The following is a 26,826-nucleotide window of genomic DNA, read 5'->3' as shown; positions in this document are numbered from 1 at the left end:
AACATACATAATTTTCCTGCTATATTATATAATAACTTTGAAATACACAAGGTTTTTGAAGTCATTGTACATAGAGTTCAACCTGTAAATTTTACTTAACAGTGATGTAATAACTTTAAGATGTAAATATATTTCCCAGACTTAATCTGCATTATATTTGCTATGCAGCAGTTGGCTAGTTGTGAAGAAATTAATGGCAATTCTCTCCACTTATACATTAATTCTAATATTTAAGTTTATGGCAAAAACTGCATTGTCTACGGCATTCTAGAATAATGCATTACATCACAATTGTTAGCTGTATGAAGTATAAAATGTTCTTATACAGTTAAAATGGTAAAAAATATCACAATGTATTAATTGTACTTTTAAAATTAAAATTATTCTAGGTGACAGAAGTTGTTTTTTTTTTGGTGCAGAATCAGATTTTCTTAAAATATAAGGTCAAACATTCAATTAAGCAAATATAGTCATTTCTTTGACTATTCATGCAAAAAAAGATCTTAAATATTGCAAACACAAAGAAAGTCTTCTGACCTATTTTTCATTGGTTTATTCAGTTTATAGAAATATGGCTCAGATATGTATTGGCAAAACTTGAGACGCTTTGGAAGAAGCCGCTCCTTTGATCACAGGTTCCCTGTTTAGATATGTAGCCCAATAAACTAAATTGAATGTCCCAAACATGACAGGAAATACTATCCGGGACATTTTGTCAATTTTACTGACGCTGTTATATGTTTTTTTGTTTTCAGCACCTTTGTCTTCTGCAGTCTTCACGTGTACGGAGGGAACATTTGCGATAACTGACGAACTGAGGTCTTTAGAAATATTGGCTGTGTAAGATATACGTCCTCCACTGTATGTATTGATCGTTTTTCTTCCTAATGATTCTTGTTCTTTTTTCTGTGCATTGAATGAATTAAGTGACAACATGTTACTCACAAAAGCAATGAGAAATCATATAGCATTTTAAAATGAAATATAAAGTACTTATATTTGTGTATGGTAATAACTGAAAGGATTAGTAAATAAATGCTAAATATAACGATTTATTCAAAACAAAGATTATCCTGAGAAAATATGTATATTTTTTATTCTGTAAAGTACATGAATTGGCGCAGCTGTGTTAAAACCTAGGTTTCCATTATCTTTAATTTTTTTGTGGACAAATAGCGTACATTACAAGTTGAAACGCGTTCACTCGAGTGCAATTGAATTTAACACTGAATAAAAAGTTGCACAAAACATATCAAAATTACATTAAAAAGTACAGTTACAATCATAACAACACCGTCTAATAAAAGTTATTGAAAAAAAATGCCTAAAAAAGTTACACAAGCTCAAAAATATGACATCTTGTGTTAGAGAAAAAAAAAGTCTGCAAAGGGCTTTTACATATAAATGTCTAAATATGTATATGTATATGTATATATATATATATATATATATATATATATATATATGTGTGTGTGTGTGTGTGTACATATGTATTTATATGTGTGTATATATGTATTTAGAGACATATATATATACACATATAAACACATAAATACATATTGCGTTAGCACACTTGATTAAATGAGATTGGGTTTGCGCAACCTGTTGGGTGTTTTTTTCCACTTTTCGTGCTACATTGAAGTCTATGGGGGAATACGTTAATGCGGTTGCGATGTTCTAACTTCAGCTTTTTAAACAGGGTTTAAAGTCCCTTTAACATTGCTACATTACACCCCCCCCCCCATTTCTACACTTTATCTTTCTCTAATTGTCTTCTACAGAACAGATGAGGTAAGGGAAATGTAGTTTTCAACATGGCAGCTCACATTACTTCCTGGACTTCCTCTCTCCCGCCTCTCCCCCTTCAATCCATCCTAAATGCCTCTGCTAGTCTAATCCACCTCTCCTGACGCTCTGTATCTGCCGCACCCCTCTGTGGGTCCCTTCATTGGCTCCCCATTCACAGCAGAATTAAATTCAAAATTCTCACTCTGACCTACAAAGCCCTTACCAATGCAGCCCCCCCATACCTGTCCTCACTCATCAGCAAATATACTCCATCCCACCCCCTAAGATCGGACAACGATCTACTCCTTGCCTCTTCTACCATTACCTCCTCTCATGCTAGACTACAGGACTTCTCTCGTGCAGCACCAACCCTCTGGAACGCACTTCCTCGAGCTGTCAGACTTTCCCCCAACCCCTCCTCCTTTAAACGCTCCCTAAAGACCTTCTTGTTCATCTTGTTCAGGGAAGCCTATCACCAAATCAGTAACTAATGAATTCCACTTACCTAATAGTTGCCCTCATCTAACTCCACACTAACATCATTCCCACCTTAGCAGTCCCCACCTCCTGTTTCTCACCCTCCTACCCATTTAGATTGTAAGTTCCCATGGGAACAGGGCTCCCAATCCCCCCTGTATTTGTTTGTTAAATTTTGTCTGGTGTCTCATATTGTACTGTCCTTTTTACCTTTGTTACCCATGGACAGCGCTGCGGAATCTGTTGGCGCTTTATAAATAAAGAATAATAATAATAATTACTTAACAACATAGGGGAATTAAAATGCATTTAATTTTCAGAGTTCGATTACAGGAAAGTGAGACAAAAATAATGAAAGTATATTGCAAATTATTTCACTATACAAAATGAAACATTTTATATTGCAATCTCACAGTATTTATTAATGCCTCTTACTTCAAGAAGAAATTATAAAGGCTAAAATGTTTACTGTGCAGTTGGTTGGAGATTAGTTATTAAAACTTCCAAATCTAATTTTACAAGCTTAAAGAAATAAGAAATCACGTTATTTATCTAACCACCCTTAGCACTTATATAATACACATATTGTATACAATCAGATTAGGACAACTATGGTCAAAAAATTACATGATCTAATTTGTTAGAGCATGCAATTTTAAGACTAGTTGACCCTTCAACTCTTTGTATCTTAACCCTACAATGGGTTAAACACTTAGTAAAATTACCACTCAGAACCCATAGAACACTGGTGTTCCCAAGTGTAAACTGCTCTTTTACAATCAGCAATGCTAGTCCCACAACCAGCTGTGGTGTTATAACACAACGTAGAATTACTGCTTTGCAAACCCATAAACAAAGCAGTGTTCATCGGGCTACGAGTGTTAATTCTACTATGTGTATTACCTCATCACAGGTTTAAACACATAGAGGTGCAGGGTAATTATCTTAAAATTGCATGGTCTAATGATTTAGAGTATGTATTTTTTTCTTTTTACTATAATGACGCTTTACATTAAAAAATATTTAGTTTTAAGAGCTCTGGATGATAAAATTACTTCTGTTGACAACTATGTCAACAATATGTGGACAGATTTCCAAACATATATATATATATATATATATATATATATATATATATATATATGTGTGTGTGTGTGTGTGTGTGTGTGTGTGTGTGTACTTTATGCAATTTAAACAATATATAGTTGTCTTTCTACCATAAAATGATTGAGTTTCTTAAATTAAATGGAAATTAAACAATTTAAAAAAAAAAATTGTAAATTGTATTAACTGTCAACACTTTGTCACTCTGCATTAGTTAATTATATTTATCAACAGTATATTATTGTTAAGTCACATGAATGCATAATCCTTTGTGCATGAATATCATCTTGAATGTCATTATGAATGACAAGAAAAGAGAAGAGATGTATGATTCTGTAATTTTGATGATAAAGAAAGAGTCAGAAAAGATATGGACTAAAAATATTAATTGCATTCTGTCCTAAATCTAAAATATTTATTTAACAAATGTCAAATTGTCAAATGGGAAAAATAAGATTTAAAAGCAGACAATTTTTAAAAAAAATAAATAATATATATATATATATATATATATATATATATATATAGATATAGATATATATAGATATATATACATACATACAGTTGTATGCAAAAGTTTAGGCACCCCTGACAATGTCCATGATTTTCATGTATAAATAATTGGGTGTTTGGATCAGCAATTTCATGTTGATCTATCAAATAACTGAAGGACACAGTAATATTTCCAGTAGTGAAATTAGGTTTATTGGATTAACAGAAAATGTGCAATAGGCATCAAAAACAAAACTAGACAAGGTACATACATTTGGGCACCTTTTTCATTTGTTGATTTGAATACCTGTAACTACCTAGCACTGATTAATTGGAACACACAATTGGTATGGTGGAGCCCATTAATCCTTGAACTTCATAGACAGGTGCATCTATCATGAGAAAAGGTATTTAAGGTGGCCAATTCAAGTTGTTGTTCTCTTTGACTCTCCTCTGAGAGTGGCAACATGGGGCCTCAAAACAACTCTCAAATGAACTGAAAACAAAGATTGTTCAACATTATGGTTTAGGGGAAGGCTACAAAAAAAGCCTATCTCAGAGATTTAAGCTGTCAGTGGGTCAAACTGTGGGAACATAGTGAGGAATGGAAGACCACAGGCACAGTTCTTGTTAAGGCCAGAAGTGGCAGGCCAAGTCAAATATCGGAGAGGCAAAGGCAAAGATGGTGAGAACGGTCAAAAACAGCCCACAGACCACCTCCAAAGACCTACAAACATAATCTTGCTGCAGATGGTGTTACTGTGCAGCGTTCAACAATTCGGGGTACTTTGCACAAGGAGAAGCTGTATGGGAGAGTGATGCCACGCCACAAACAGAGTCGCTTGAGGTATGCAAACGCACATTTGGACAAGCCAACTTTATTTTGGAAGAAGGTGCTGTGGACTGATGAAACAAAGATTGAGTTATTTGGTCATAACAAGGGGGCATTATGCATGGCAGCCAAAAGACACAGCATTCCAAGACAAACACTTGCTACCCACAGTAAAATTTGTGGATGTTTCCATCATGCTGTGGGGCTGTGTGGCTTAGTGCCGTTACTAGGAATCTTGTTAAAGTTGAGGGTTACATGGATTCCACTCAATATCAGCAGATACTTGAGAATAATGTTGAGGAATCAGTCACAAAGTTGAAGTTGCGCCGGGGCTTGATATTTCAACAAGAAAACGACCAAAACACTGCTCAAAATCTACTCTGGTATTTATGAAGAGGAACAAGTACAATATTCTGGAATGGCCAATCCCCGTCCCAGACCTGAATATCATTGAAAATCTGTGGGGTGATTTGAAGCGGGCTGTCCATGCTTGGCAACCATCAGACTTAACTGAATTGGGATGTTTTGCAAGGAGGAATGGTCCAAAATACCTTTATCCAGAATCCAGACACTTATTGCAGTCTATAGGAAGCGTCTAGAGGCTGTTATTTCTGCTAAAGGAGGCTCTACTAAATATTGATGCAATATTTCTTTTGGGGTGCCCAAATTTATGCACCTTTCGTTTTGATGCATATTGCCAATTTCTGTTAATCCAATAAACCTCATTTCACTACTGAAATATTACTGTGCCCTTCAGTTATTTGATAGATCAAAATGAAATTGCTGATCCAAACACCCAATTATTTATAAATGAAAATCATTGAAATTGTAAGGGGTGCCTAAACTTTTGCATACAACATATATATATAAATATATATATATATATATATATATATATATATATATATATATATACAAACACATCATTTAGTTTAGCACACCCTACAAAAAGTTTATATATACATCTTTGGGAGTGCTGCCAATGTGACCTAGTCAATACATAAATAAAAAAGGTATTAGCGCACATCCTTTTTCAAAAGCACAACATATTTTTTCAACTGCGGCAAAAAATTGCCTGCAAAAAACATCAAGAGACAACTATTCTTTTTAAATAAAATTGTGATCTTAGTCACATAATATGGCCATATTTTGCTTAGCCAGTCATCCTTACAAGGTGCCCCCAATATAGACTGGTCCAAACACTACAGTCCTTTGCCTCAGAGGGCTGAATCATTCCTGCTTTTACTCTTCATAATAGAATGAGACTCCCTGGCTTAATATTCAGAACTCTATTACACTGTCATGAGCACACCTGTAGATGTATTTTTTAAAGTTTCATTAGCTGTTTAAATATTGACGAACTAAGTTTATAGTTTTAGTGCCTATAAAAAAGGGGAGCTGCCATGTTGTAACTTAGGTTACCTTCTCTGCTGTGGCCAATTAAGGACAGTTATGAATTGGTCACTAGAGTGTACAGCCAATGGGTGTGTTGAATATAACTGTTTTCTGCACTTTCTGCATTTCTAACAGGAACTGAAAAGCTCACACTTTCAGAATGGAAATACAGGAAAATGGGACACAATAATTAAAGTATATTGCAGATTGTATATATATATATATATATATATATATATATATGTGTGTGTGTGTGTGTGTGTGTGTGATTTATCATTTTATATTAACATCTCCAAGTGTTTACTGTCCCTTTATGTACAAAATAAGATTGGCAGTGAATGTGAAACGTGTTTGGAGAAAATAATGAAACAATAGCTTTAGTGTTTACAAATCTCTAGGACCAAATCCAACTTAGCATAGACTGATGAATACATCTCATGTTCTAACAGAAAGGTAACAACACGATAAAGGCTCACAGAGACCAAGAGGTATTGAAATCTGAAATTCAATAGACAATAACTGTATAACAGTGTAAGATTTGTTAGAATCTGATGTTATTGGAGAGCACCAGATTTTCTTATGACAGTTACAAATTGTAATCACTTTATTACAGGTGCGCAGTAATAGCAGCCAAGACTTTGCAGAAATTGAAAAAAAAACAAGGGGAAAAATTGAAGCCTGTATGCACATTCATTTTAAACTCTTACTTTTAGATAATCAAATTATATGGTGAAAGAATAGGTTAAGTATTGTTGCTATACAGCAATTACTTAAAGCTTTTGTAAGTTATGAAAAAACAATCTAAACAATAATTTTATAAATACATGGAATTTACATTTAATAACATGGAATTTAGTATTGAAAGAAGCACAAACATATGATGTGTGTGTTTTATTTGGGGTTTGTTTTGAAATGGGCATCTATTGGCCAAAATATGATACAATTTTATGTTTTTTTTTTATCGCGTTCATAAAATTATTATTATTATTATCAGGTACTTGTAGAGCGCCAACAGATTCCGCAGTGCTGTAAACATAGTTGGTGTACAGGATAGCTTTTGTAGGGGTCAAGTGGGTAGAGGGCCCTGCCGAGAGTTTCACTGTTGTAGTCGGCTCTAATGAAGCGATCTGTAAACAGCTGGGCCCATAGGCTTACAATCTAAGGGGTTCAAGGGGAAAGCAATGGCGTTAGGAAAGGTTAGTGTTGGTTGTATGCATCCCTGAATAGTAGAGTTTTTAGGGAGTGCTTGAAGCTGTTAAAACTAGGGGAGAGTCTTATGGAGCGACGCATGGAATTCCACAAGATGGGGGCCAGTCTGGAGAAGTCCTATAAACGTGAATGTAAGGAAGTAACAAGAGAGGAGGAGAGGAGGAGATCCTGAGCTGATCGAAGGGGACGGGAGGGAGAGTATCTAGAGACAAGTTCTGAGATGTAGGGGGGAGCAGTGCAGTTGAGAGCTTTATATGTCAGGTTAAGGATTTTATGTTAATCCTAGAGGCAAGAGGAAGCCAGTGAAGGGATTGCCAGAGAGGTGCAGCAGATGAAGAGCGATGAGTAAGGAAGATGAGCCTGGCAGAGGCATTCATAATGGATTGTAAAGGAGCTATGCAGCAGCTAGGTAGACCAGAGAGGACGGAATTGCAGTAGCCGAGGCGGGAAAGGATGAGAGAGTGGATTAAAATCTTGGTTGTATCTTGTGTAAGGAAATGTCTAATTTTAGCAATGTTTTTAAGGTGGAAGCGGCAGGCTTTAGCCAAGGACTGGATGTGAGGAGTGAAGGAAAGATCTGAGTCAAGTGTGACCCCAAGACATCGGGCGAGCGTGGTAGGGGTAATGGTGGAATTGTCAACAGTTATAGAAATTTTGGGGGTGGAGACATTGGAAGAAGGGGGAAAAATAAGGAGTTCGGTTTTGGAGAGCTTTAGCTTAAGGTAGTGAGAGGACATCCAAGATGACAAGATGAGATGTGAGAAAGACAGTTAGTGACACGGGTTAGTAAGGAAGGAGGTAGGTCTGGTGCAGAGAGGTAGATTTGGGTGTCATCGGCATACAAATGGTATTGAAACCCATGGGACTTTATTAAGGAACCTAGTGATGAAGTGTAGATTGAGAAGAGAAGGGGACCAAGGACAGAGCCTTGAGGTACCCCAACAGAAAGTGGTAACGGGGCAGAAAATGCTCCAGAGAAGGCTACACTAAATGTACGGTTAGTCAGATAGGAAGAGAACCACGAGAGAGCTGTGAAACAGATGCCGAAGGATTGGAGGGTTTGGAGCAGAAGAGGGTGGTCAACAATGTCAAAGGCTGCAGAAAGGTCGAGGAGGATAAGCAGAGAGAAGTGGCCTTTGGATTTTTCTGTAAGTAGGTCATTGGTAACCTTGACAATTACTGTCTCTGTAGAGTGATGGGAACGAAATCCAGCTTGCAGTGGGTCAAGAAGAGAGTTTAGTGTAAGGAAATGGGATAGACGTGCGTAAACTAGCTTTTCGAGGAGCTTTGAGGCAAGAGGGAGTAGGGAAATAGGGCAGTAATTAGAAGGGGAGGTTGGATTAAGGGAAGGTTTTTTGAGGATAGGTGTGACCAGTGCATGTTTTAGAGATGAGGAAAATATACCAGTGCTGAGGGAGAGGTTGAAAATGTGTGTGAGTATGGGGGTGAGGGTAGAAGAGAAGGAGGGGAGTAGCTGTGAGGGGATGGGGTTGAGGGGACAGGTAGTGAGGTGGGAGGACAGTATAAGGTCAGAAACTTCATCCTCATTAACAGGGGCAAAAGAGCTGCATTTTTGGATATTTGGGTTTTGGGTGATCGTGAGCTTTTGAGGGGGTGGGAGATTGGAAGTATGTTGAGAGCTGATTTCACTTCTGATGGAGTCAATTTTGTTTTTGAAGTGGGTTGCAAAATCTTGAGCTGAGAGAAAGGTTGTGTTAGGAGGTGGGGGTGGGCGGAGAAGAGTGTTGAACGTGTTGAACAGATGTTTAGGGTTAGAGGAAAGAGTAGAAATGAGATTAGAAAAATATTGTTGCTTAAAAAGATTAAGGGCAGTATAGTAGGAGTTCAGGATAAACTTGTAGTGAAGAAAGTCAGCTGAACTTCGAGATGCTAAATACTGTACATGAGCAATAGTGAGTTGTTTTATTGTCTTTTGTTAGTAATATTTATTCATTATTACATAAGGACCACTCAATTGTAGGTCCCTGAAAGAGTTCATTGAGTGTGGTATAAAAAGTCCAACTCTTTTTTCAATAGAGATGTTCCATAGTATGTGTGCACAGCATTACTGATTTTAAATTTATTACACATTTTAAAGGACAGTAATGTCAAAATAAAACATTCATGATTCCGATAGAGCATGTAATTATAAGAGGCTTTCCAATTTACTTATTTTATCAAATGTACTTCATTATATTGGTAGCAATGCACTGCTTAGAGCTAGCTGGTGGCTGCACATACTGTATATGCCTCTTGTAATTGGCACACCAGATGTGTCCATTTAGCAACATATAGTGCACTGCTGCTCCTGAGACTACTTTTTAATAAAAGGAAACTAAGAGAGAAAAGCAAATGTGATAATATAAGGAAACTGGAAAGCTGTTGACAATTGCATGCTCTATCTAAATCATGAAATGTTATTATATTAGCGCAGACCTTACCTATGAGATTTGGCAAGTGAGCGTACATGTTTGGCCAAAATATGGTACTAAAAACTTCTCTTTCTATAGCAGCATATAAATATCAGGTGCTTTATTTAATTGAATAAAACTAATATAGTGTAAGCCCTCACTGGACTTGAAACAGCAAAAAGTAACTTTATTCTAGTGATGTTTCTGGGCAGTTTTGTGCCTCTTGTTCAAACAACCGCTCTGAAACGTCATTAGAATAAAGTAACAATTTGCTGTGTCCCATCCTGTGCGTGCTTACACTCTATCACTATTTATAAATATATATATATATATATAATATATATTAACCCCTTAATGACCAGTGATGTAACCTGTATGTTGCTGGTTTTTTGAATGGGTATTGCTTTTTTGATAGCGTTGGTCTCGCTGCCAGCGGCAAGACAGTGCTATTTCAGGATGCCTGCTTGAGGGCGGAAGGTAATAATGGGACGGTCCTGCTGCTCATGGCAAGACCCACGCTATTATGGCCTGAAAAACCCATAACAACCAATGACATACAGGAAACGCTGTGGTCGTTAAGAGGTTCAGAAACAGATTAACCATAGAGAGGATCAGGGGAGAAACAGCACCCTTAATCAAAAATATATCACCTCATCCCTAATAGGTACCTATAGCACTTTCTGCTTAGCTCCCTGAGTGCTGTTTAGTTGTGTTTAGTTTTGTCCCTTCAGCTAAATTACCAAAAAGATCAAGAACCTACTTCCTCTGAAGCCGCAGAAGGGTGTGAAGAAAGGTGAGATATGAAGGTTACAATAAATATTGTTCCTTCCCTTTCTATGTTCCCCTCCTGACCTAACATTCAGTGTGTCCTATATAAAGATTAACAATTGATGACAATGGAAGGCCCCATAAAGTGGCCCTGGGCTGGTACCCTTCTCTCCATGCCAAAAGGGCAGCCTGTAGCTGGGTGACCCCCATCACCATTAACATCAGGTAACTTTATGTTTAACTTCTTGGTGATCTTTATTGTTACTAACAACATTTTAAGATAAATAATAATGCCTGGTTGGTGTCTGTGCAGTGTAAAGAAACTGACATACAGTGATTATTTTCATCTATATCAGAAATAAAATAGCATTTCAATATAAAACTATACACAGCTTCTTTTATATGAGGTATACTGTATAATGTTTCTGCGTATGAACAATAAGCCTGTGATGTTGAGACACACATCTGTAATGCTATCATAGCAGAAGTTATTTTAAGTTTATCAATAACATATAAGATAGTTTGCTGAATAAAAGATAAAACATTTACCTTTATTTTTGCTTCTTCAAGAGCTTTTTTTCCATCCCAAGCCCAACTTCTTTTGGTAAAATAATTCACAGTTGCAAATTCAATAAGTGCAGAAAAAACAAAAGCGTAGCAGACAGCTATAAACCAGTCCATTGCTGTCGCATAAGCAACTTTAGGTAAAGAGTTCCGTGCACTGATACTTAATGTTGTCATTGTAAGTACTGTTGTAACACCTAAAAAAAAAATTAAATGGAATGAGCAGTTACAAATAATAGACCGACAGGCATATAAAGGGGAGAGTTCTGCTTTAAATAAGAAAATAATCTATATAAATTAATTTAATGGTTCACATGTTGTTATCTCATAAAAGTCTCTTACAGGGAAGTTTAGAGATAAGTAACAATATATATTTTTGCTTATGCAGACCTTTTGCAATGTAGTGATTAATTGCTTATGTATATTATGTGTACATAAAGATTACTTTATTGCCCCTTTAAGCTACCTCTAACTTGTTGCTGTAATGGTGATTACTAAAGAATCATCTTCCCATAAATGCAGTGGGATTGCTTGCACTGTTATAGTCCACTGTTTGGACTTTAAGGAACCTAATTCACTGTTCCTATCTTGTTTTCAAATCTGCAACAAAAAGTATTACAAAATTAATGTCAATAGCAAGACCTCTTCACAAATATCCTCATGCTTTGCAAATTACTTCACTAGCACTGAAAACGTTAACTATAATAATTGCAAGTTAACTGTTTTGGTGCCAGTGTTATATGCAGAAGGCTAACATTTAAAATGACAAAACTGGATTATATGCCAACCCATTAAGAGAGTCTCGCAATACGGATTTTAGGGGTTTCCATCAATGTCAACATTTTTGGGGAATGTTCAGTTCATGCTTTCATATAACCTATAAGCACACAATCAGTGAATATATATATATATATATATATATATATATATATATCCCATCTAGATTGTAAGTTCCCACGGGAATAGGGCCCTCAATTCCCCCTGTATTTGTTTGTTACATTTTGTGCAGGGTCTTATATTGTATTGTATTGTATCACCATTGTACTTTTATCTTTGTACCCATGGACAGCACTGCAGAATCTGTTGGCGCTTTAAAAATAAAGAATAATAATAATATATATATATATGTCAATAGGTGTGCATATATGTATTTATGTATTTTATGTATATTTATATATTTACAGACATATATTTATATGCTGTATATATATATATATATATATATATATCTATATATATATGTATAAACACATAAATACATATGTACGCATATATAGACATATATATGTGCTTTGGAGCCCTTTGCAGTTAAGTAGATGAAAATATGTAATAGCATATTTATGCAATATTCATATTTAATAAAGGTTTTAACTATGTATTTACATTCCAATGTTCTGCACATAGGGGAATATGTTCTAAGTGTTTATAAATAGATATTCCTATATATATATATGTATATACCAATACCTATATAATCATCTAATTATATAGGTATAGCTATATATTGTACCAAAATACCATCAGATATATGTATAAATGTGTATTTATGAATACATTGAATGTATTCCTCTACTCTTCTCTATTTACACTTCTTCACTGGGTAAAATTATCAACAGCTATGGCTTCAGCTATCATCTCTATGCTGACGATACCCAGATCTACCTTTCCACCCCTGCACCCTCTCCTTTTGTCAATTCTCACATCAGCGAACTGCTTATCTGGCATTTCCTCCTGGATGGCCTCTCACCACCTAAGTATAAACATGTCCAAGACCGAACTACTTCTAATTCCCCTCTCTAACTCTACTCCAGTTTCTAATATTTCCATCACTGTTGGCGGCACCACTATCTCCCCATCACCCCAAGTCTGCTGCCTTGGAGTCACGCTTGACTCAAATCTGTCCTTAATTTCCCACATCCAATTGCTCTCTTCATCCTGCCGCAACCACCTACGCAATATCTCCAAAATCCGTCCGTTTCTAAGTGCTGAAACTACTAAACAGCTAATCCACTCCCTGGTAATTTCCCGACTTGACTACTGTAACAACTTACTAACTGGCCTCCCTCTCTCCCGCTTCTCTCCCCTCCAATCCATCCTTAATGCATCTGCCAGACTAATCCACCTCTCTCAACGCTCTGTTTCTGCTGCACCTCTCTGTGAGTCCCTTCACTGGCTCCCCATTCACAACAGAGTTAAATTCAAAATTCTCACCCTGACCTACAAAGCCCTCACCAATGCTGCCCCACCCTACCTGTCCTCACTTATCAACAAATACACTCCTGCCCACCCCCAACAATGACCTGCTTCTTGCATCCTCTACCATCACCTCCTCTCATACTAGACTACAGGACTTCTCTCGGGCGGCACCAACCCTCTGGAACACACTTCCTCATGCTGTCAGACTTGCCCCTAACCTCTCCTCCTTTAAACGTTCCCTAAAGACCTTTCTGTTCAGGGAAGCGTATCACCCGACTTATTAACATACTAACTTCACTTAACTAACAGCTGCCCTCTATCTCCCCACTAATATCATTCTCACCTTTGCAGTCCCCACCTCCTGTTTCCCATCCTACCCATCTAGATTGTAAGTTCCCACGGGAATAGGGCCCTCAATTCCCCCTGTTTTGTCTGTAAAATTTTGTCTTATCGTATTGTTTCTCCATTGTACTGTTATCCTTGTACCCATGGGCAGCGCTGCGGAATCTGTTGGCGCTTTATAAATAAAGAATAAAGAATAAAGAAAAATGTATTCTGCTATGTGAAGAACATTGGAATGCAAAAATATTTATATTTTCATGTTGAGTTAGCGCACATGAGATATGGGATCATGTTTGTGCACTAGTTAGGTGTTAGGCTTTTTTAAACTTTTGTTTTCTCCATTGAATTCTTTTGGGGATATGTGACCGCGTATGGGATATTCTAAGTTCAGCTTTTTGTTCTCGTCCGATTACCGCAAGAGCAAAAACAGTTTACTTTCAATTCATAATACGACTGCTACCTGACGAGTGCTAAAAGCTTACTTCTAGCACAGTTAATGCTCGAGAAGGATAGTTAAATTGTGCTCGCTTGTAATCTGGCCCATTGCTGGTTAAACTATTAAACACATTAGGCAGTCATTATGAATATTGAATTTTCCACATTGATTTACTTTCACACTGTTTTAGTTGTGTTACTGTAATAGTGGTTAAATAAAATAAATAATAGAGTAAAAAAAAATAATTGGTGACCATATTATAATATTATGTTGCAGAAGAGTGCTTAGGACCAATAGAGCTTATATTTATGAGATGGTTAGGATGGTTAACGAGATAGAAAAGTCAACATTAAACTTGTATGATTCAGATAGAGCATATCATTTTAAGACACTTTAAAATGCACTTCTAGTTTCAAACTTACTCTGTGCTCTTTGTATCCTTTGTTGAAAAAACATAATTTATGCTTACCTGATAAATTTATTTCTCTTGTAGTGTATCCAGTCCACGGATCATCCATTACTTATGGGATATTAACTCCTCCCCAACAGGAAGTGCAAGAGGATTCACCCAGCAGAGCTGCTATATAGCTCCTCCCCTAACTGCCATTACCAGTCATTCGACCGAAAACATGCAGAGAAAGGAAAACCATAGGGTACAGTGGTGACTGTAGTTTAATGGAAAAATTACCTGCCTTAAAGTGACAGGGCGGGCCGTGGACAGGATACACTACAAGAGAAATAAATTTATCAGGTAAGCATAAATTATGTTTTCTCTTGTTAAGTGTATCCAGTCCACGGATCATCCATTACTTATGGGATACCAATACCAAAGCTAAAGTACACGGATGACGGGAGGGACAGGCAGGCTCTTTATACGGAAGGAACCACTGCCTGAAGAACCTTTCTCCCAAAAACAGCCTCCGAAGAAGCAAAAGTGTCAAATTTGTAAAATTTGGAAAAAGTATGAAGAGAAGACCAAGTTGCAGCCTTGCAAATCTGTTCAACAGAAGCCTCATTCTTAAAGGCCCAAGTGGAAGCCACAGCTCTAGTAGAATGTGCTGTAATTCTTTCAGGAGGCTGCTGTCCAGCAGTCTCATAGGCTAACCGTATTATGCTACGAAGCCAAAAGGAGAGAGAGGTAGCCGAAGCTTTTTGACCTCTCCTCTGACCAGAATAAACGACAAACAGGGAAGACGTATGTCGAAAAACCTTAGTTGCCTGTAGATAAAATTTCAGGGCACGGACTACATCTAGATTGTGTAGCAGACATTCCTTTTTCGAAGAAGGATTAGGACACAAAGATGTAACCACAATCTCTTGATTGATATTCCTGTTAGTGACCACCTTAGGTAGGAACCCAGGTTTAGTACGCAGAACTACCTTGTCTGAATGAAAAATCAGATAAGGAGAATCACAATGTAAGGCAGATAACTCAGAGACTCTTCGAGCCGAGGAAATCGCCATTAAAAACAGAACTTTCCAAGATAACAACTTGATATCAATGGAATGAAGGGGTTCAAACGGAACCCCCTGTAAAACATTAAGAACTAAGTTCAAACTCCATGGTGGAGCAACAGTTTTAAACACAGGCTTGATCCTAGCTAAAGCCTGACAAAAAGCTTGAACGTCCGGAACTTCTGACAGACGTTTGTGTAAAAGAATGGACAGAGCTGAAATCTGTCCCTTTAAGGAACTAGCGGATAAACCCTTTTCTAAACCTTCTTGTAGAAAAGACAATATCCTCGGAATCCTAACCTTACTCCATGAGTAACTCTTGGATTCGCACCAATATAAGTATTTGCGCCATATCTTATGGTAAATCTTTCTGGTAACAGGCTTCCTAGCCTGTATTAAGGTATCAATAACTGACTCAGAAAAAACACGTTTTGATAAAATCAAGCGTTCAATTTCCAAGCAGTCAGCTTCAGAGAAATTAGATTTTGATGTTTGAAGGGACCCTGGATCAGAAGGTCCTGTTTCAGAGGTAGCGACCAAGGTGGACAGGATGACATGTCCACTAGATCTGCATTCCAAGTCCTGCGTGGCCATGCAGGCGCTATTAGAATCACTGATGCTCTCTCCTGTTTGATTCTGGCAATCAATCGAGGAAGCATCAGGGAAGGGTGGAAACACATAAGCCATCCCGAAGGTCCAAGGTGCTGTCAAAGCATCTATCAGAACCGCTCCCGGATCCCTGGATCTGGACCCGTAACGAGGAAGCTTGGCGTTCTGTCGAGACGCCATGAGATCTATCTCTGGTTTGCCCCAACGTCGAAGTATTTGGGCAAAGACCTCCGGATGAAGTTCCCACTCCCCCGGATGAAAAGTCTGACGACTTAAGAAATCCGCCTCCCAGTTCTCCACTCCCGGGATGTGGATTGCTGACAGGTGGCAAGAGTGAGACTCTGCCCAGCGAATTATCTTTGATACTTCCATCATTGCTAGGGAGCTTCTTGTCCCTCCCTGATGGTTGATGTAAGCTACAGTCGTGATGTTGTCCGACTGAAACCTGATGAACCCCCGAGTTGTTAACTGGGGCCAAGCCAGAAGGGCATTAAGAACTGCTCTCAATTCCAGAATGTTTATTGGTAGGAGACTCTCCTCCTGATTCCATTGTCCCTGAGCCTTCAGAGAATTCCAGACAGCGCCCCAACCTAGTAGGCTGGCGTCTGTTGTTACAATTGTCCAGTCCGGCCTGCTGAATGGCATCCCCCTGGACAGATGTGGCCGAGAAAGCCACCATAGAAGAGAATTTCTGGTCTCTTGATCCAGATTCAGAGTAGGGGACAAGTCTGAGTAATCCCCATTCCACTGACTTAGCATGCACAATTGCAGCGGTCTGAGATGTAGACGTGCAAAGGGTACTATGTCCATTGCTGCTACCATTAAGCCGATCACCTCCATGCATTGAGCTACTGACGGGTGTTGAATGGAATGAAGGACACGGCATGCATTTTGAAGCTTTGTTAACCTGTCTTCTGTCAGGTAAATCTTCATTTCTACAGAATCTATAAGAGTCCCCAAGAAGGGAACTCTTGTGAGTGGAAAGAGAGAACTCTTCTTTTCGTTCACCTTCCATCCATGCGACCTTAGAAATGCCAGTACTAACTCTGTATGAGACTTGGCAGTTTGAAAGCTTGAAGCTTGTATCAGAATGTCGTCTAGGTACGGAGCTACCGCCAGAAGAGCACCCAGAACCTTTGTGAAGATTCTCGGAGCCGTAGCCAATCCGAATGGAAGAGCTACAAACTGGTAATGCCTGTCTAGAAAGGCAAACCTTAGATACCGGTAATGATCTTTGTGAATCGGTATGTGAAGGTAAGCATCCTTTAAATCCACTGTGGTCATGTACTGACCCTTTTGGATCATGGGTAAAATTGTCCGAATAGTTTCCATTTTGAACGATGGAACTCTTAGGAATTTGTTTAGGATCTTTAAATCCAAGATTGACCTGAAAGTTCCCTCTTTTTTGGGAACCACAAACAGATTTGAGTAAAACCCTTGTCCTTGTTCCGACCGCGGAACCGGATGGATCACTCCCATTAATAAAAGATCTTGTACACAGCGTAGAAACGCCTCTTTCTTTATTTGGTTTGTTGACAACCTTGACAGATGAAATCTCCCTCTTGGGGGAGAGAATTTGAAGTCTAGAAGGTATCCCTGAGATATGATCTCTAACGCCCAGGGATCCTGGACATCTCTTGCCCAAGCCTGGGCGAAGAGAGAAAGTCTGCCCCCCACTAGATCCGTTCCCGGATCGGGGGCCCTCGATTCATGCTGTCTTAGGGGCAGCAGCAGGTTTCCTGGCCTGCTTGCCCTTGTTCCAGGACTGGTTAGGTCTCCAGCCTTGTCTGTAGCGAGCAACAGCTCCTTCCTGTTTTGGTGCAGAGGAAGTTGATGCTGCTCCTGCTTTGAAATTACGAAAGGAACGAAAATTAGACTGTCTAGCCTTAGGTTTGGCTCTGTCTTGAGGCAGGGCATGGCCTTTACCTCCTGTAATGTCAGCGATAATTTCTTTCAACCCGGGCCCGAATAAGGTCTGCCCTTTGAAAGGTATATTAAGCAATTTAGATTTAGAAGTAACGTCAGCTGACCAGGATTTTAGCCACAGTGCTCTGCGTGCCTGAATGGCGAATCCGGAATTCTTAGCCGTAAGTTTAGTTAAATGTACTACGGCATCTGAAATAAATGAGTTAGCTAACTTAAGGGCTTTAAGCTTGTGTGTAATCTCATCTAATGGAGCTGATTCAAGTGTCTCTTCCAGAGACTCAAACCAAAATGCTGCTGCAGCCGTGACAGGCGCAATGCATGCAAGAGGTTGCAATATAAAACCTTGTTGAACAAACATTTTCTTAAGGTAACCCTACTCTAGTTAACCCCCTAACTTTTCAGATCCAATGGATCTGAAAAGGCACAGCTATCCTCCACCGGGATAGTGGTACGCTTAGCTAAAGTAGAAACTGCTCCCTCCACCTTAGGGACCGTTTGCCATAAGTCCCGTGTGGTGGCGTCTATTGGAAACATCTTTCTAAATATCGGAGGGGGTGAGAACGGCACACCGGGTCTATCCCACTCCTTAGTAACAATTTCAGTAAGTCTCTTAGGTATAGGAAAAACGTCAGTACTCGCCGGTACCGCAAAATATTTATCCAACCTACACATTTTCTCTGGTATTGCAACTGTGTTACAATCATTCAGAGCCGCTAACACCTCCCCTAGTAATACACGGAGGTTTTCCAGCTTAAATTTAAAATTTGAAATATCTGAATCCAGTTTGTTTGGATCAGAACCGTCACCCGCAGAATGAAGCTCTCCGTCCTCATGTTCTGCAAATTGTGACGCAGTGTCTGACATGGCACTAATATTATCAGCGCACTCTGTTCTCACCCCAGAGTGATCACGCTTACCTCTTAGTTCTGGTAATTTAGCCAAAACTTCAGTCATAACAGTAGCCATATCCTGTAATGTGATTTGTAATGGCCGCCCAGATGTACTCGGCGCTACAATATCACGCACCTCCCGAGCGGGAGATGCAGGTACTGACACGTGAGGCGAGTTAGTCGGCATAACTCTCCCCTCGTTGTTTGGTGAAATATGTTCAATTTGTACAGATTGACTTTTATTTAAAGTAGCATCAATACAGTTAGTACATAAATTTCTATTGGGCTCCACTTTGGCTTTAGCACATATAGCACAGATATCTTCCTCTGAATCAGACATGTTTAACACACTAGCAAATAAACTAGCAACTTGGAAATACTTTTCAAGTAATTTACTATAATATGAAAACGTACTGTGCCTATAAGAAGCACAGAAAAAGTTATGACAGTTGAAAATTAATAAACTGAAAAGTTATAGCATCAAATCTTTGTAAAAAACACAATTTTAGCAAAGGATTGCTCCCATTAGCAAAGGATAACTAACCCTGATAGCAGAAAAAAAAATAAATAAAAAAAAAAATACAGAAATAAACGTTTTTTTATCACAGTCAACTACAATCTCACAGCTCTGCTGTGAGTGATTACCTCCCTCAAAACAAGTTTTGAAGACCCCTGAGTTCTGTAGAGATGAACCGGATCATGCAGGGTAGACAATAAACTTCTGACTGAATTTTTTGATGCGTAGCAAAAGCGCCAAAAAAGGCCCCTCCCCCTCACACATAACAGTGAGAGAGATCAGTAAACTGTCATAAATTAAATAAAACGACTGCCAAGTGGAAAAAAATAGTGCCCAAAACATTTTTTCACCCAGTACCTCAGAAAATTAAATGATTTTACATGCCAGCAAAAAACGTTTAACATTAATAAATTGAGTGTTATTAAAAAGCCTGTTGCTAGTCCCTGCAAATTAGGCTAAAGTTTTATGCATACAGTATAATTCCAGTGAAGTGCCATTCCCCAGAATACTGAAGTGTAAAATATACATACATGACAGCCTGATACCAGTTGCTGCTACTGCATTTAAGGCTGAGTTTACATTATATCGGTATGGCAGAATTTTCTCATCAATTCCATTGTCAGAAAATAATAAGCTGCTACATACCTCTTTGCAGATTAATCTGCCCGCTGTCCCCTTATCTGAAGTTTACCTCTCCTCAGATGGCCGAGAAACAGCAATATGATCTTAACTACTCCGGCTAAAATCATAGAAAAACTCAGGTAGATTCTTCTTCAAATTCTACCAGAGAAGGAATAACACACTCCGGTGCTATTATAAAATAACAAACTTTTGATTGAAGGTATGAAACTAAGTATAATCACCACAGTCATCTCACACATCCTATCTATTCGTTGGGTGCAAGAGAATGACTGGTAATGGCAGTTAGGGGAGGAGCTATATAGCAGCTCTGCTGGGTGAATCCTCTTGCACTTCCTGTTGGGGAGGAGTTAATATCCCATAAGTAATGGATGATCCGTGGACTGGATACACTTAACAAGAGAAAGAATATGTACATATCTACACTACTAAGGGGTAGATTTATCAAAGGCTTTTGCCAGTCTTTGAGCCCCTACGGCTGCAGGTTCTCACATGAGAACCTGCACGCCGTATTTAACAAGCAGCGGTTATCAGACCACTGCTTTGCTAACCTCTTTTCCTCTTTGTTTGGCAAAATTCAATCTCCCCAGTCTTTTCCGACCAGAGAGATTGATAGCTCCTGCCCGAGATTGATTGGCTGTGCGCGGGCAGGGGGCGGGATTGCACACGAGTGCAAAATAGCGCTTGTGTGCAATGCTGAATTCCTCCAGGAGAATTCAGACTGCCATAGGCGAGCTGCGGCGGACAGGGGCACATATATGCGCCCCTGTCCGCCTCAGCTTGATAAATCACTCCCTAAGAGCTAGCATGTTTTGGTGGTTACATACATTTGTCTCCTTTCATAGCCTAAACAGACGTTTTCAGCTAGCTCCCAGTAGTTTATTAAAACATTCTCTTTTTGTACTTTTATTTCCCTTTAAGAAACAATGGTGTCTCCCAAAACATATATCCACTTTAACCCTGCCATGGTCAGATCAGTCACATGAATGGTCATGTCTAGGTCAATGATGTATTTACAGAAATTCTGATAGTGGTAATAAAATATGCATACCTCCCAACATTTCTAGAGGGCTTTCCGGGACACACAAGCTGGATTGGGCCACGCAAAAAGTGAGGTTCATGGTGGGCTGTGGCATGCCCAGTGAAACAGTGGGAGAAGCTAATAAAGACCTTTAAAGGGACAGTATACACAAATTTTCATTTAACTGCATGTAATAGACACTACTATGAAGAATAATATGTACAGATACTGATCTAAAAATCCAGTATAAAATCATTTATAACCTTACTTAGAAGCTCCCAGTTTTGTTCTGTTGAAAAGATTAGCTGGAACACCCACAGCAAGTGGTTTTATAGCAAAAAGAGCAGACACCCCCCCCCTTCCTCTGCATATAAAAAGATTCTTTACACAAACAGGAGCAAGCTATTCTCCTAAAACTTTGGGGTTTGGTTAGGAGTCTGAAAATCAGCACAATGTTATTTAAAAATAAGCAAAACTATACATTGTTACAAAAACACACCCAGATGGGCTATATAAATGGATCATCTACAAAACATTTATGCAAAGAAAAATCTAGTGTATTATGTCCCTTTTAAATCCAGTACAATCCAGCAGGATGTGGGTCAGTTTAAAATTATCAAATATGTTTTGTTTCCTTGAATTGATACCACATACTGTAAAGTTATAATTGAATCACAAATCTCCAATGCTACATCTCTAAATAGGCATCTGTAATTTTATACATCAGAATTGCATTTTACTGAGGGCAGCTTCTCAATTAAATGTATCAAAAACAAAATGGGCGCCACTGGGATAAGACGCACACTTTCAGAGCTCCTAAAGCATCTTACAACTTTAAAGTTTTTACAATATAATTTGTACATTTTCATTTCACTTTAGAGTTCCCTGACGGGGGCTATCTTTGTGCTGCCTGAGAGATAACTTAGCAGTGCTAAATATTTTTATGTGGGTCCTGTACTGAATTTCTGCTGACACGCTGCTTGTATGAAATCATGGCCGCACTTCTACTTAATCAGCTGAAGGAGCTTTTAGATCGCCATAATGAAGCCCTTTTGAATGCAGTGGCTGAAGCTTTTAAGCCTCTCACCAAACATATTGTTGCCCCAGACGTTTTGACTACCTGTGAGGTGAAATACGCAGAAAGAGCAAATACCCCGCGAAAGCAGCCGTCTTGGGTGACAGCATCGGAGCATCTCTTACTGCTATATGTCATAGAAGGAGCAGAAGGGCAGTGTACTGGCGATGAGCTACATAACTCACAACTGAAAGCGCCCTGCGGAGCCCTAAGAGAAACACCTTTTCCAGATGTATCCCGGAGCATTGCAGAGCTGATTGAGCCACGAGAACAACAGGGAACTTTTGCAAGTTGGATAACCTACTGGAGCCCCCATGAGGTACTTAGCATGTCCCACAAAATAAAATCTATGCTGGCGGGTCTCTCAACTTGTGTGCCGCAGCTGCATGGAGTCCTCCAGAATTTGTTAATTGCAACAGGCTTGTGGATACTACCGAGAGTGTTACTGATGGGGCTACGTGCTTCCTCTAGCCTCAGGCATCGCATAGGCTAAACTGACCTTTGTTATTCTGCTGACATCGGCAGGTATAATTGTGGCTACAGGGAATAGTAAGAAACGCAAACTTCTTTATTACGGAGCAGTCTGGCCCTGCATGAGGATTTTTTCTTAGTCACAGCTGAATCCAACACTGACAGCCTATTTACAGCTACTGGGACTACGATGCTGATCACATAGTATGGTAGCTGCCGCTACTGTTTTCCCCCTTCTCTCTCTGCAGGGCTTAGTATTTGTTATACTACAATAAACAGCTACCTACATCATGCTTCTTGCCTTTAACGTAGTGGAGACTGCTTGGACACAGGAAGACCTTCAATTTGATATAACCCTTTGTGCTAATAATGTGTGATGCAGTTTGAATGTCCTAGCGGTCCTCTGACCTTATTATTGCTTCACTTCATACAGGTTTTATTCTCCTCATGATTGTACTTGTGTTTGCATGGGTATACAGTCCCACTTAGCGCACTTAAGTGGTCATAGAGACTCCCCCACAGAACCTTCATTGGCAATAACTTGCTACCTTAGGCCATAGTTGTACTCGCCTTGTTCAGAGCCTCTTAGAAATAGCAGAGCAGGGAATTCCCTTATTACTCAGCAAGCTATATATTGCATGTAGTGTTAGCAAACCACAGCCTTACGCTACAGATCATAAAAACAGGCACCGTTCTGTAAGTCACTTTCCATAGATGCCCTGACCCTTATAATGTCTAAGCAGCCCCAAGTTAAATGTTTTGCATACAATTACTGTTTTATGTGCATGTCATATCACAGTATTTCTCTCTCTCTATACTTCATGATTACCACGTTTGACTGCCTCTTTAAACATAATATCACATGACCGTTATGCCTTTATAAGCCCTCCTCTCTAATTCAACTGTGCTTGGTAATTTGATTCGCATGAGGAGTGAACATAACTTTCAAGAAGCTCTGTCTCGTTTTGCTAACCGTCAATCTGCAAAAGTTCTTTTGAATTACAGGACACCATTCTTTGTTCAGTAACGCTAACTGACATTCAGCGTGTCTGCAGGAGTTCGGCGTCTGATGTCATCAGCACTCCGGGAGTCAGTGTCGCAGCTCCTCTCTCTTGTCGGATTCAGTTCTGCATTCTCCGGACAACTCATTCACCAGCTTAGCAAGGACTCCACAAGTACACGCTGGACAAGAAGTCAAGGGTATCGTACATTCCATAAAGTTATCACCGTAGTAACGCTAATATCATATTAATCCAAAGACTGTTTAAACTAACAAATCAAACCTTTGCATATACGTTACTAATGGAATGATTGCATGATTAACATCCTCTGCCTACAACCTGGCTATTTCTGCATGCTACATAATTCTATAACAATCTTGTTGTTTCTATGACTAAGTTTGCATATGAACTATACTACACTAATCATTCAAGTTCTGTATATGAGTGATACGCTACATTCCGTATGAAGTGATACTAACAGAGCTACAATTACACAAAGTTTGATATTATTTCACATTCTCATAAGAGTTTTTCTCATTATTTAGCAATTAGCTAATATATTAATTTGGAGAGTATTTGCACATACATTGTATTAAACTTCAAACACATTGTTGTGCATATCTCCTGCAACTAAAGTTAGTTGTAATTTACTTTTGACCTAAACAGGTCACCCTCAGTCAATGAGCAAAATAAGGTTCCTAGTTTAACAAGGTAACCTAGGTTTGGTGTGAGACTGAGTGGAGTAGATACAACTGGGTTCTCATTAATTATATAATAAATCCTCACATATTACCAAGCCATATAACCCACTTGTATCTATGATGGATGTTACTGAATTATCCAACCGTGTTGGTACCCTTTCTCAAAATATGGATATAATGATCCAGGGTCTTAGGGACCTCCAAGTTGAAAATCAGGAATTACGAAAATACATTAGAGATCATGTACCTGCTCAAACTTTACCATCACCTCTTGTTTCCTCTGAGCCACAAATATGTCCACCTGAAGGATTTTCTGGAGACAGGACTCAATTTAGAGACTTTAAAAATTCATGTACCTTATTATTTACACTGAAACCAAGAACCTATCCTACCGAAAGGGTTAAAGTTCTAACGGTAATTTCTTTTCTCACTGGTGAAGCCAAGGCATGGGCAAATGCATACTATGAGAAAGAAGATCCCATCTTAAACTCATTAGAATCATTCTTTAATGCCATGTCTTTACTATATGAAGACCATGACAAACAAGCTTCAGCAGAAAATTCGATCAGAAATTTGCGACAAGGTAGACGCCCTGTAGAAGAATATATAACTTACTTCAAGAGGTGGGCACCTGACACACAGTGGAATAACCCAGCTTTGACAAATCAATTCCGTATTGGTCTAGCGGATTCCCTAAAAGATGAATTGGCACGAGTAGTTATTCCTAAGGACTTAGAAAATCTTATGACCTTGTCTATATCTATTGATCGTCGTTTGAGGGAAAGGAAGATTGAAAGAGGGTCATCAGAAATATCTACCAAGAAATCCTATAGCTCTCACTCAGTTTCTACTGTCCGATCAACTGATGAGCCTATGGAGATTGGCTTTGTCAAAGGTCCTCTTAAACCGGAAGAAAAAGCCAGACGAAGACAACATAATCTTTGTTTATATTGTGCTGCTAAAGATCACGGAGTAAAGGAGTGTCCAATTCTGTTAAAGTCAAAAAAGTCAAAAAAGGGTAAGCAAGAGATAGCTCATTTAAATGAGACTGTTATAAAAAACTCATCTCACTTTACTCTCTCTGTTTGTCTACAGTGGGATCAACATCAACTTAATGCCCAGGTGGTAATCGACTCAGGAGCAACTAATGATTTCATTCATTTTTCTTTTGTTGAAAATCACAAGATTCCTATAATTAAAAAATTAATTGCATTACCTATTCGAGTCGTTGATGGTTCTTTTATCAATTAAGGTCCTGTTACCCATCATACAGCTCCATTATTATTATCATTTTCATCAGGTCACTCTGAACTGTGTACCTTCGAGGTTATTCATTCTCCTTTATACCCCATAATTCTAGGACTCTCATGGCTAAAGAAGCACCAACCAACCATCTCATGGAATAGTGGTTCTATTTCCTTTGATTCACCATATTGTAACACACACTGTACACAAACACAAACTCTATTACAGGTTGATATGACCAATATACCTACAGAGTACTCGGATTTTAATATTTTGATAAGGTTGAGGCTCAATCTTCACCTCCTCACAGACCTTACGACTGTCCTATCGATTTAAAACCAAACAGTAAAATTCCCTATGGTCAGATATATCCACTCTCTGAACCTGAACTGATTCATCTCAAAGGATATCTTGAGGAAAATCTAAAAAAAGGTTTTATTCGGCCTTCTACATCTTCAGCTGGTGCCGGAATCTTCTTTGTGAAGAATAAAGATGACAGTCTGAGGCCTATAATTGATTATAGACAATTGAACAACTGTACAATAAAAAATAGATATCCTTTACCTCTTATTCCAGAACTCATAGAGAGGTTACAGGGTGCTACTATCTTCACCAAACTGGATTTAAGAGGTGCATATAATTTAATTAGCATTCGCAAAGGCGATGAATGGTTAACTGCCTTTCGTACAAGGTATGGTCTCTATGAGTATTGTGTTATGCCTTTTGGTTTGTGCAATGCACCTGCAACTTTTCAGTTTTTTATTAATGATGTTTTCAGAGATTTACTCGACACATACATTGTCATTTACCTGGACGATATTCTCATCTATTCAAATTCCAAAGAGGATCACATACAACATGTCAGAACAGTTCTTTCAAGATTAAGACAGAACAACGTATATGCTAAGTCAGAAAAATTTATATTTAATTCTGATTCTATTTCTTTCCTGGGGTATCATATTTCACCAAATGGAATATCCATGGAGGACAACAAAGTACAAGCTATCACGAACTGGCCTATTCCAAAAAATAAGACAGAGCTCCAGAGGTTCTTAGGATTCTCAAATTTTTATAGAAAATTTATCAAAGGTTTCTCTACTATCGCAAAACCTCTCACACTACTCACCCGAAAGAACTACAAATATCATTGGACCCAACAGGCAGATGACTCTTTCAATGCTCTCAAACATAGTTTCATTACCGCTCCAATCCTACAATTCCCAGATCCATCGAAACAATATACATTAGAAGTAGATGCTTCC

General features: G+C 38.6%; 1 protein-coding gene across 1 annotated transcript in view; it reads right to left on the bottom strand.

The window, feature by feature from the left end:
- Nucleotides 1-576: 576 nt before the first annotated feature.
- GABRA5 (gamma-aminobutyric acid type A receptor subunit alpha5) overlaps nt 577-26,826 on the bottom strand; it is a 459,391-nt gene continuing 433,141 nt past the window's right edge. The window contains exons 8-9 of the mRNA XM_053705461.1: nt 11,026-11,237; nt 577-906 (exon numbers count right to left, since the gene is read on the bottom strand). Of these exons, the coding sequence (XP_053561436.1) occupies nt 577-906; nt 11,026-11,237 (542 nt within the window). The remainder of the gene's footprint in view (nt 907-11,025; nt 11,238-26,826) is intronic.

This window comes from Bombina bombina, chromosome 3 (genome assembly GCF_027579735.1).
Source record: "Bombina bombina isolate aBomBom1 chromosome 3, aBomBom1.pri, whole genome shotgun sequence".
Classification (NCBI taxonomy): domain Eukaryota; kingdom Metazoa; phylum Chordata; class Amphibia; order Anura; family Bombinatoridae; genus Bombina; species Bombina bombina.
This window is presented reverse-complemented; position numbering and strand designations above follow the sequence as displayed.